This window comes from Neophocaena asiaeorientalis, unplaced genomic scaffold, assembly GCF_003031525.2.
Source record: "Neophocaena asiaeorientalis asiaeorientalis breed wild unplaced genomic scaffold, Neophocaena_asiaeorientalis_V1.1 scaffold294, whole genome shotgun sequence".
NCBI classification, from domain to species: domain Eukaryota; kingdom Metazoa; phylum Chordata; class Mammalia; order Artiodactyla; family Phocoenidae; genus Neophocaena; species Neophocaena asiaeorientalis.
Genome location: NW_020173945.1, coordinates 1,646,436 through 1,658,217, shown reverse-complemented (window position 1 = coordinate 1,658,217; position 11,782 = coordinate 1,646,436). Strand labels below are relative to the sequence as shown.

Here is an 11,782-nt window from a genome sequence, read left to right as displayed (position 1 = left end):
TCTATATTTAGAGAGCAGGCAGGAAGAGATAGATATATAATTTTTTTATGCCCCAGCATAAGATGACCAGAAGAGCAAGTCCAAATTGAGAAACCTGGGTAAAACTAAACTGATTCAAGTGAAAAAAAAAAAAAAAAAATAGAAAAACACTTTTTTGGGTGAAGACAGTGAGATTTCTTTGGGCAGAGATGAGAGTTTTCAAAGGCCTCCTTCGGAAGCGAGATACCAAGATGCCCAGTCAGCGACCCCCCCGCCCCAAATGGCATTAGCTCCCCATCTTCTGGGGCTCAAACAGCGCTTCCTGCAGGAGCTCCTGGGCTCCCCAGGGCAACCCCTCCAGCCCTCCCAGCCCACTGCACCCCTGGCCCGAAGCCTGTGCCTGCGCTGACCTACACAGCAAGCAGCCTGTTCGCCTCTGCGCTCCCAGCACGTGGCTCTACAAGTCTACGGATTAAAGCCGTAAAGTGAAAAAATAAATATACACCTAATAGACAGATACGGTATAGCGACAGAGACAGAGAGGGAGACACAGACCCAGACGAGATTTAGGCACCAGTCCAGCACCATGGGACACATGCTCTGAGGCAGGCACAGGTGGCCAGGAGACGACCTGGCTGGATGAGCAGGGCCACCAGAGCCCAGGCTCAATCATACACGTCCCCCTGCGGGGACTGATTCAGCTCCTGGAGAGCAATGCACGCTAGCTGCACTCCTAAGAGGCTGCCGTGCCCCTCAGACACCCAGTTAAGTTTCTGCAGGGGAGGAAGTGGCTGCCGTACATCCCAGATGCCTGCCCCTCAGCCTGGATGACAGACGGGGTGACTCGTGAATCTATACATCTGAGCCCACCCTGCAGGGCTAGGGTCCTCCCACCACAAATCCCAGGTAACCGGGTAAACACCCTCCTGTGGCTGAGCACCCCTCCGGCCCAAACCTGAGGGCTTCCAGGGCATCTAGAGGTGGAATCCCCCCACACGGCCCCACTCCTGCGTTCCGTGGGTCAAACTTCGCTCCTTCCTCCTGCCCCCTCCACCCGAGACTCACAGGCAACCTCAGACCTGCACCTGCATCCTTGGGTGCCCATCTCTGTTCCCCTGCTCCCTTGCCCAGGCCCCCACCTCCCCTTGCAACAGCCCAGTTTTGCGGGTTTTTTTAATTTTTTTTAAAATTTATTTATTTATTTATGACTGCGTTGGTCTTCATTGCTGCACGCGGGCTTTCTCTAGTTGCAGTGAGCGGGGACTACTCTTCATCGTCATGGGGCGTGGGCTTCTCATTGCGGTAGCTTCTCTTGTTGCAGAGCACTGGCTCTAGGCACGCGGGCTTCAGTAGTTGCGGTACACGGGCTCCGTAGTTGTGGCTCGCGGGCTCTAGAGTAAGGCTCAGTAGTTGCGGCACGCAGGCTCAGGAGTTGTGGCTCGTGGGCTCCATAGTTGTGGCTCACGGGCTCTAGAGCACAGGCTCAGTAGTTGTGGCACGCGGGCTCAGGAGTTGTGGCTCACGGGCTCTAGAGCACTGGCTTAGTAGTTGTGGCATGTGGGCTCAGGAGTTGTGGCTCATGGGCTCTGTAGTTGTGGCTCGCGGGCTCTAGAGCACGGGCTCAGCAGTTGTGGCACACAGGCTCTAGAGCACAGGCTCAGTAGCTGTGGCTCGTGGGCTCAGGAATTGTGGCTCACGGGCTCTAGAGCACAGGCTCAGTAGTTGTGGCACGCGAGCTCAGTGGTTGTGGCTCATGGGCACTAGAGCGCAGGCTCAGTAGTTGTGGCTCGGGGGGCCTGGGCCTGGGGGTCAGGTGGATTCTTAACCACTGCGCCACCAGGGAAGCCCGACAGCCCACTTATGAACCCTCCCTGCCACTCCCCACCACCACCGGCCACCACCACCATTTCTATCCTGCCTGGTAACAGCTGAGCATCATGGCACAACCTTTTCCAAACGGAAATCCATAATCTGTAATTTCCACGGCCCAATAAATAAAAGCACTCCCAGCATGCTCTCTGGGGCTCACCAGGCTCTTCTCCATCCTCTGGCCTCTCCTCCCCAGGTCCCCGCAGGCTGCAGAGAATGGATTCTGGATGTTCCACTCCTATTACCCCCGCCCGCCCGGAAAGCCTCCACTGCCTGATTCCCACCCAGCTTCCAAGTCCAGTTAATCCCACTCCCCTCCCCTGCATCACACCACCTGCTTATCCCAGTCTGGACCAGTGTGGCCTCCTGGGCTAGGTCCGACTGTGCTGGGAGAGGGGCTCCAAGCCCACACGTCTGCCTGTACCCCCAGATGCAAATAGAGTGCTTTGCCCACTGTCAGTGCTCGATAAAATCTGGTCTACTGATTCTCATATTGGCCACTTCCCATACTAAACAAAGTGAGGGTAAACCCGGCCCTCCCAACCCCCACCCCTCGAAATAAATATTTGCGTTTGTACAGCCACTGGAGACGTTCACACAGGCACACACCCCTCTCTCTCTCTCTCTCAGGCCCTCGGGTCCTTACCAGCTTCCCGGGTTTGGCCTCGTGAGCGTGGCCTTTGTGGAGGGGGATGGGCGGCTCCCAGGACACAGCAGAGGAACAAAGAAAATAACCCCTTGAGAGTAACAGACAGTTGGCAACACTTCGCTGATCTTTTTCCCTTTTGTGTCTCCGCATAATTGCTACGAACAACAGAGACTGAAGAGCGCTAATATGTAACCATTAAGACCACGATCAGTTTGGACGGGGAGTACAGAAGGAGCTTCCCTTCCGATGCCAACAGAGACGCACAGGTCACCTGAAACCCGGCGCCGAGGTGTGAGATAGACTCGGGGCTGGTGTGGGCTCAGCCAGTAGGACCCCCACTGACCACTGAGGTTGGGCAGGAGCCAGGGAGAGCTGAGGGGACCCCGTTCCAGTCCCGGGGGAATCGCGCCATCCGCAGTTTCGAGGAAAACACTTCCTGGTGAAAGATTTCATTCTCACAGCTCCACTTACAAAGCTATACTTATTCCACTAACAGGGAATTAAAAGCCTATAGAATATCCAAAGCTAAAAACCTAATGTCTAAGACAGTGCCGGAAACGTATAAAGCACTTGACTATTTGTTTCTGGACAAACAGCTGGAAAGAAGGAGAAGCAAAGGACGGAGGCAGCAGGCAGCCACCATCCCGAGTGTCTGCAATGAACCTTGAACAGCAAGGAAGGTCTCCAGACGGGGGCCACCAACGGAGCGGGTTCCGGAGCAGCTGCGCTGACCTGCGAGAAGGGCTAACAGGACGCAGCGCTCGGCTCCCCGGCGTGCAGCCCCCAACAGGAACGGGGACACGTGGGCACCAAAGGCACGGCAGCCCTATTCCCAGCAGCCCCGAACACGAAACCACCCAGATGCCCATCGTCAGGAGAACAGGTAAGTAAGCGGAGGCAACCACATGCAATACAGGTGAGTCTCGCCCTGCGCTACAGCCAACTCAGGTTTTTTGATCTGGAGGCTGGATGTACCCACGTGGTCAGTTTGTGAAAACGCCCTCCCTGATGACCTGGGCATCCTTCTGGATCTATGTTTTATGCCAAAAAAAAAAAAAAGCTCAAAAAAACTAGGGCGTTTGAAGTGGTCTCAATCCCTCCAATCCCAAACTCCTAATAGTAACATATGGAAAATCAGAGATCCAGGCTTGATCGTCAAAGCGAAAACTGAAACAACTGTTTGTCTGAAATCAGGTTCACCAGCCTGACCTGACAGGAGCAGTGTCGGGACAGGAGAAGACTGAGTCACTGCTCACAGCAGCACCCAGATCTTTGGAAACCACAGCAGAGGGTAGGCAGGCCCACGGAAGTCCCCTCCCTGGAAAATAACGCCGGTTCTCCCCTCTCAGACAAGGTCAACTGGAAACACCAACAGAAGGCTCTCAGGGCAACCCGCTCTCTCCGAATCCACTTCTATTTCATTACAAAAGGGAGCCAGTAGCTACCACGTCTGTGAGACCAAATCTTGCTGACGGCCACCATCTGCCCTGACACAGAGAAGGCGAAGGAATAAAAACTCTTTCAGGAAACTAAGGTGGGTCTTGTTTTGCTGTAGGTACTCAAGAAAAATTTTTTTTCTGTCGTATGCTCAGTACTGCTGGTAGACTAACTATGTCCATATCACCTAACACTCACTGAATGAAAACTAAATTCACAGCCTGAAGATCCTGTTCCCCCTTTAAGGCGATCATCTGAGGATCCGGGAACAGTAGCTTTGTGTGCTAAGCTGGAGAGGGACACAGTTCTCTCTGCAAGAGCCTGCTGGATGTTGACATTGCTAAGACCAAACATAAATCGTTTGTGAACATGGCTGGTAATTATTTGGAATTCTTCTCCCAGAACCATGAAAAGTGTTTCCCACCCTTTAAAAAAAAAAAAAAGCGGCTTCTAACCAGGATGCTAATGACAACCAGACGGCACAGGCAGTTTTCGAAGATCACACAGTCGCTTGTGTAGAAACACTGCACAAATACTCCCAACACTGCAGCCCAGAAAAAGACAGTCCGCACCAAACAGCGGGAGAAGTGTGAAATTTGCAAAGGAGCCCCTGGTTAAACAAAAACACCAGTCTGTTCGCAGAGAGCTCAGGGCGGCCACCTGTTCAGGGCCGGTGGCGAGTCCTGATTAGCAGTGGGGGAAACAGTATCAGAGCGATGACAGCCCCCGCTCGGGCCCTGGGCCCAACCCTCCAGCCTATATTTAGTCTGCTCGTCGTGGAAACGTCCCAACCTCGCACACACACAAGCTCTCTGGCTGGCTGCTCAAAGGGTCCAGTAACAAATCTCTTCTGCTGGGGCAGGTACCTTCTCTCCTTCCCTCCCTGGCCGCCACATGCAACCAAGGCGGCCCCTCCCGCCGGGTCAGTCGTGGGCAGAGAGCACAGGGAGGTGAAGGGATGGGGCCCACCGCGACGCCAGCCCTGCCCCCCGATGGGTCATCACCGCGACCCGCTGTGCAGGCTTCCACACCACAAGATGGGAGCCAACGGGACTCAGCCTCGGAGCCCCGCGGCTCCCGGAAGGACGGGGCTCAGGGCAGCACACACCGGGCCTGGTGCTCAGAACCTGAGGAAAATCACAGATGCCGCAGAGATCACAGATGAACATCTGCAGAGTTCATTTTCCTTCTCAGAGAAAGGTACTTAACGAAGGGTAGGAATTACGTGGCTAAGCACCAGATCAGAACCCCCAACCCTGGATTTTAAAAATAACTAAGCCTGATCCGCTTTGCCAAACTCCATCACTTAGGAGAAGGCCTCAAAGAACCTGGAGTGTTGGGCGGGGGGGAGAGGGGTGGGGGACACGGGTTTGCTGGAACGTGGAGAAACAAGAGACGGACAAATCGGTAGTTCCAACGAGCCAGAGCCAGACGCACCAACTGGAAACGCCTGCAGGGTGCGCAGGAAAAAAGGTGCAAAATAAGAGAGTTTAGTCTGAACAAAATAAAAAGTCAGTTTGAGACCCCAAAAAACCCAACAACAACAACAACAGAGGTGGTAGTAACAGGGCTCCAGGTTCTGCTGTGAAGGTTCCTGCAGCTGCCAGGGCTGCTTCTCCCTTCTGAGTCACTTCCACCGGGCACCCCACACAGCCTTCTTAAGCTGCTCATAACATACAGCTCTCCTGTTTAGAAACGCTCTTTTAGCTGCACAACAAGTGAATACGGGAGAAGCCCACTTAAACACACAGGGGGCTACACTAAGGATCCCAGGAAGGGAAGCCCACAGAACCCAGGACCGGGATTCACAGTCTCCCTCCCTAAGGGATGCCCTTGGCAATGTCCACCACCCACCAGCCACGCTCCTCGCAGGGCACTCAGCATCAGCACCGTGGAAGCAGAGTGAACCTGGACTTGAACCCATTCGAACCTGGGCTTCGGGGCCTCCTCCACTGTGTTTAAGCTGTGTCACCAGAAGCAACGCCCTGGGCTCTTGGCCCCCGCCTGTCACCCACAGGGAAGGACAAGAGGACGCCCCTCCGCTGACTGAAAGCACTGCGCAGAGCCCTGGCCCAGGGAAGATGCCCGGTCCGCCGCCGGAGCTCCGCCCCCTCCCCCGCCATGCTTCTCAAAGTGCCGTCCCTGGACTGACAACACCAGCATCCTCTGGAAACCTGTCGAAAGCACATTCTCAGGCCTGCTCCAAACCTACGGAACCAGAAACTCTGGGGGCAGGGCCAGCAACCTGTTTTCCCAAGCCCTCCATGTGATTCGATTGCGTGCTTAACTTCGAGGACCAAGGCTCTCTGCGTTCCACTGAGGATGCTACATTACGTCAGCCACCCAGCCTGTCACTCATCCATCCCTATCAATGGTATCGATTCTGGGTCTGAAATTCACTTCCACCCAGGAGGAAGAAACACCACCCTTTTGCCGAGAGCCAGGTTGAAAAAGTTGCCAGGATCAAGCAAGCACGTCTTTTGCTTCCCCTACATGCACTAGAGAAAACTTCATTTCCACCCAAACACACACGGCATTTAGTTGCCACCCAGGCTAATCCACCAGACCCCAAAACACCCCGGCCCTGACACCTGTGCTCTGGTGACAACTAGCCAAACACCGTCACTTCGGCCAGAGGATCAACATTGTTCAGGTCACCAGCAAGGAGCATAAGGACCCAAACGCCAGAGAAAACGCGAGCCCCCCCCCCCAAGTCACCCGCTCAACAAACAATTCCCGGGCGTCCTCCAAGGGCCAGACACGACGCTCGGCATCACCGCGGAGATGGAACACAAGTGCGACCTGATTTTCCTCACAGGACCCCCAGTCCTTGCTGGGAGCTGGGGCCTGGGACAGACAGGGAAGATGCGGACTTCAGCCAGGCTGAAGGGACGCCGAGAATCCGGAAGGGTCGGAGACCGTTAAGGTATGAAATTTAACCTGGAAATGATGGACCGCCACCCGAGAATTATCTTGAAGGAGGAGACTGTGACACTCGTATCAATAACGAAAAGGCCCCATATTTACAACTTGTATTAAGCCTGCAAAATTACGAACGTAGTCAAGCGTGTCCAGGAAGGGTTATGCTCATTCACGGCAGGAAGAAGGGATTTGTTCCTTAAACACACACACCTGCCCCAACCAGATGAAATAAATTCTTCTAGGCAAACAAACTCTTACAGAAGTTTTGCCGAGGTAAGCCACCACACAGAGAACGTAAGACTTTCAGTTAGTGGCAGCATCCACAAGCCCTTCCTGTCTTGGGTAAAGGGGACACGTGCTTGGGATGGTTTGTACATTCAGCCTGTGGGAACTATGAGTAACCAGGAGCTTCATTCCTAGCTCAGAAAGGGCTAGACAGCCAGCGATGAGGTTGACCAGCCCAGCCCATCTCTTTCCAGCAAGTTCCCTACCCTTTCTGGGTCTCCAAGGTGGCATCTGTGTCACTGGATCATCAGAAGATGGACTGAGATGACGGAGGTCAAGCACTGGGCACTCTGCTGCCCACAGGTGCTCAACAGAGCTGCTGCACCGTGGGATGAAAGGGGCTCCCCGCCCCATCTTCCCAGGTTCCCCAAATGCTGGGGCTCGGCCCTTCAATGCCCCTGTGTAAGTGCCCTGACCAGGGATGGCAGGCAGAGTTCTCTTGAGAGGACTGGGCCACTGTGACCTCTCCAAGCCCTCCCAGGAAGCCACGCAAACCACCGGTGGGGGCCAGTGGGGAACTCGGTTCCCCCCTCCCCGAGCAGCTGCTTGGTGAGTGTGGAGGCATGAATGCTGGTTAGGGGCTCGACCACGGCCCAGCGTATCATTTGCATCACGGTTCTGCGGCAGGCAAGCTGAATTACAAGGTGCAATGGCTAACAGAGGCTTTACCCGTACTAGAAGAACAAGCTTCATTTAACAAGAAAGACAGCTGACTCATTCACCTCAACTCCATCAACCCCAGGTGGGCTTTTTAAAGGAGAACTGGAGCGGGGACCCTAGGCGAGATGCTTGCTCACCCAGGAGGCAGGCTGGTTCCCGTTCATTTCCGGGCACGGAGAACATCCAGGGTGCTGGCCACACCCCCGGGGGACAGCCCAGAAATCTGACCAGGTCAATCTGAAAACAACAGGCAATGCTTCCTTAAACTCCAGAGATTGGAGGGAAAAAAATAAACCTCTCAAAGTCCGAAGTAAAGATTTGAAAAAACACTTTTCTTTTTTTTTTTTTTTTTTTGGCAAGGTGATGTTTTAAAACAGGACTGAGAACTAAATCACATTCCCCGTACCTTCAAACAGGGTCACAGACCCATTCAGATTTGGGGATCTTGGTGAGCTCTTTCGACTAAAATATATACAGTTCGGCTCATCATTAAGAGATTTTCCAGTCCAGACCCTCTTGGAATCACTTTGAAATAAGCATTAGCTGAAACATCCTCCCCTTTGACAAGCCCACTCCTCACTCCAACAGCCTACGATTCCTGAAAGACTCGGGAAAACGGGGAAATTTTACTTAAATTACGGCACAAATGCTGGAACCTCACGCCGATGTGATACATCGTATCTCTGAAATTGCTTCCTAACGTTGAAAAGTGCTCACTTTATGCTAATCAGGTAGTTTTGTAAGTATGACGCCAACTTTGCTTAGGGCCACACAGAGGCAGGAAAAATGCCTAGCTGCATCTCCTCTAAAATGCAGGCAATTTTCTGTTTGTTGAGACGAGCGATGTTTAAACCATTTGTTATGACGTGCATATACTTTCCTGATTGGAAACGGTCTTATATTTTAAAATTCAGAGAGGTTTACGTTTTGCTACTGTACCATCCTCACCTGCAAGGTTCACAGGCAGGGGCAGATCTGCGTGCGTTTCTTAGAGGTACTGTGATCCTCTGGGCGCACACTCAGTTACAGCGCGGAGTTAAACGCGTCTGCAGTCTCCGTACCCCACGGCAATGCTCTCCTGCTCGGTGTGAGTGAAGAACCCATATCCTACACAATTGCACAAAACTGTTTCTCGCATGCTTCTCTCCTCACAGGAAAAATGTCATCCTGCCACAGCTGAGCGATCTTCTCAATTTCCAAAACATCAGTGATGTAGATATAAATCACAACCGTATCTTAAAATTGTAGTGTGTGAGAACATTTCATTATAACAAATGAACTTATATTTCATTAGGAGGGGCAGTGGAAGGTGCTTTGGGGGGCTGCGGACCTAGGTTCAAAGGATCCTTTGGTTCAGACCCGACTTTGACCTCAGTCAAACGTTCAGGAGGTCATTATCCTTCCCCGAATGAAGCTGGCCCACGTTCTCTCACAGCGTTGGTACAGCCCCCCATCGACCTTATGAACGCAAGAGAATGCTTGCTAAAGTTCTATACAAGTAAAAAGTGGTATAGTTGTTAATAATAATGCAAAGACCAGAATCATATTTGAACCGTTCTTAAGCCTCATTAAATTAACCTCAGCCCTGACACAATATAAACATTCTTTTTTCTAACAAAAAAAGAACAGCATTGCCGAAGTCCCAAGCAGGATTCATCACTGATTCTGCGTCTTATTAATGGTAACAAGGTGTCCAGCCAAGGGGCCTAAAGTCTGACATAGTACAGGTAGACAGCAAGCTACCGGAAACCACCATCTAGGAACCACACAATGTTTGGGTTATTTTAGAAAAGAAGGAAAAGAAAAGAAAAATGAAACCACATCCTCTTGCTAGAAAGTCAAAATGCTTTGCGAGGGGTGCCCGAGACCCCAGAACTGGGCTTCACGGTGGGGAATGAAAACGAGGCAGCATGAATCACAGTCAGCTAGAGGTCTCTGCACAGAGACTAGGTGCTCTCAGCCAGGAGCTTTCAGTGCTAGTCACCAGCTTTCAAAGTGTTTCGTCAGACTCCTACGGATGCTGCCAGAGAGCTGCGGAGAGACAGCGGAAACAGGCACGGGAGCCCTTCACTTGGGTGGCCAGGGAGCCAGAGCCCCGGCTCTGGAGGGACGTTTCTGCAAGCTCACCCAGCATCAGCAGCCGTGTGCCGGTCCCGCGGCCTCCCGCAAGTCTCGTCAGAGCCACGCTGCAGCCTCTGCCTCTCGAGGAATCTGGAAGCATCTTAAACTGCCAACAGGGCGGCCAGGTGCTCTGAGAGCCAGGCCCACATAAGGCTGGAGGACTGTTCAGATCCTCCCCGGAATTAGCAAGTCCCCTATGGATACAGGCGGCCAATCAGCAGCCTGGCTGGGATGCTGTTCAAGTCCATAGGGCTGCCAGATGCCAAGAGGATCAGCCCCACCACACCCACCTTCTCCACCTAACTGGTCAAGCGTCAAACCAAGACACTCTGGGGTGAGCAGTTCAGGCAGCACGGCGCCAAAGCAACGCTCTCCTGAGGCCAGTGCCCCCTCACCTGCAGACAGAGGGGAGCTGGGCGATGCCTGCGGCTGGGCTCCCGACACACTCCTGCCAGGCCTTAGAACCTTCTCAGTGTTCCTCAACTGTGGCCAGAGTGGCTTTTGGTTTGGACAGTTCTATATTACGGACAACCCACCCTTCAGTTCTTTTACCATCATTGACCAATGGCAGTGAGAAGGGAAGCAAGGGAACAAACCGGAAGCCGAATAGCAGAGAAATAAGAGCCATGGTAAACCCGAGAAAACACAGGCCCAGGAGAGGCAGAACTCGCCTGAACGGCTCCGGAGGATCACTGCCTCGCCTGACTCGCAGGAAGGGTGGGTGGCCTCCCAGTGCCAGGTATGTGAAAGTGAGACCCCCCAGGGAGGGTTCTTCTGATGTGACCCAGGACTTTTGGTAGAAAAACACGCCATAGAGGAAGCCAGCTTCTGCACAGGGGCAGGTAGACCAGCATCGGGACACGATGCAGCCTGCAGCGGGGGCTGGCTCTCCGCTCCGGCTAAGGTCAGCTCTCTCCACTGTGCCCCTGAAATGGCCAAAGACACCAAAGGGGTTGGCCCTGCCCGCTTAAGCACGCCAGCCAGAGCCTCGCCCCCAGAAGCAACACTTCTCAAAAGACCTCTTCAACGTCCAGCAAGACGCTCGGCCCCAGCCTGGTAACCTGTCGCGGTCCGGTGGCGCCAAGCCCTCCGGCTGCCCCGGGGCTTGGGCTGGGTCACTCGGGTGGCCCAGGACGCGGCCACACGGAGCCACTTTCTCACCGGAGACTCTACTGCCCATTAGCACATTATCGCCGGCGATCCATCTTCGCCGGCAGAGCTGGCGGCGCGCTCGCCCAGCCCTCGGCCTCCCCCTCCGCTCTCGCCCGGCCTTGCGGGGTGAGACGCACCGCAGTGCCCACTCGGCGGGGCAGCCGCGTGCCACGGCCCGGCGCGTGTGTACACACGCACGCACACACACGCGCGCGCCCGCTCCCCCGCGCCTTCCAGAAGCCCCGCGGAGGCCCGGCCCTCACCTTCGATGGCGATGACGTGCTCCCGGATCTGGTTCTGCAGCACCGGCTCCTCCACGCGCTCCAGCAGCTCGTAGATGGAGTAGATGTTGGGGTGGACCGACTCGAAGCGCTGGATCTCGGCCCGGATGGCAGCCGAGTTGGCCAGCTGCTGCTGGTAGTTCATGGTGCAGGCACCGCGCCCGTTTTTTCACGACCCCGCCCGCGTTTTTGTTTGTTTCTGGGCGGCTGGTTAGAGGAGCTTCTGCGACTCACCGTGTCCCCCGACCGCACTTTGTTGCTTCCCCTCCCCCCAGCCCCAGTTTTCACTTGCTGTCTCCTTTTGCGAAAGTGACACGAGTGCTTCCTCTAAATAAACTAAATTTCTTCCCGAAGGCGAAGAGCCTCCTTAGCCGTGGCGGCGTGGATATTCACACTCCAGGAGTGAAGTTTAGACGAGGACACGAGG

At 54.1% G+C, this 11,782-nt stretch overlaps 1 protein-coding gene across 6 annotated transcripts in view; it reads right to left on the bottom strand.

Moving 5' to 3' along the window:
- Positions 1-11,513, bottom strand: part of AGAP1 (ArfGAP with GTPase domain, ankyrin repeat and PH domain 1) — a 544,600-nt gene extending 533,087 nt beyond the window's left edge. For all 6 annotated transcript variants that reach the window (XM_024752791.1, XM_024752792.1, XM_024752795.1 and 3 more), the window contains exon 1: positions 11,338-11,513. In XM_024752791.1, coding sequence (XP_024608559.1) covers positions 11,338-11,500 — 163 coding nt within the window. In that variant the 5' untranslated portion in view covers positions 11,501-11,513. The remainder of the gene's footprint in view (positions 1-11,337) is intronic.
- Between the last annotated feature and the right edge of the window lie 269 nt (positions 11,514-11,782).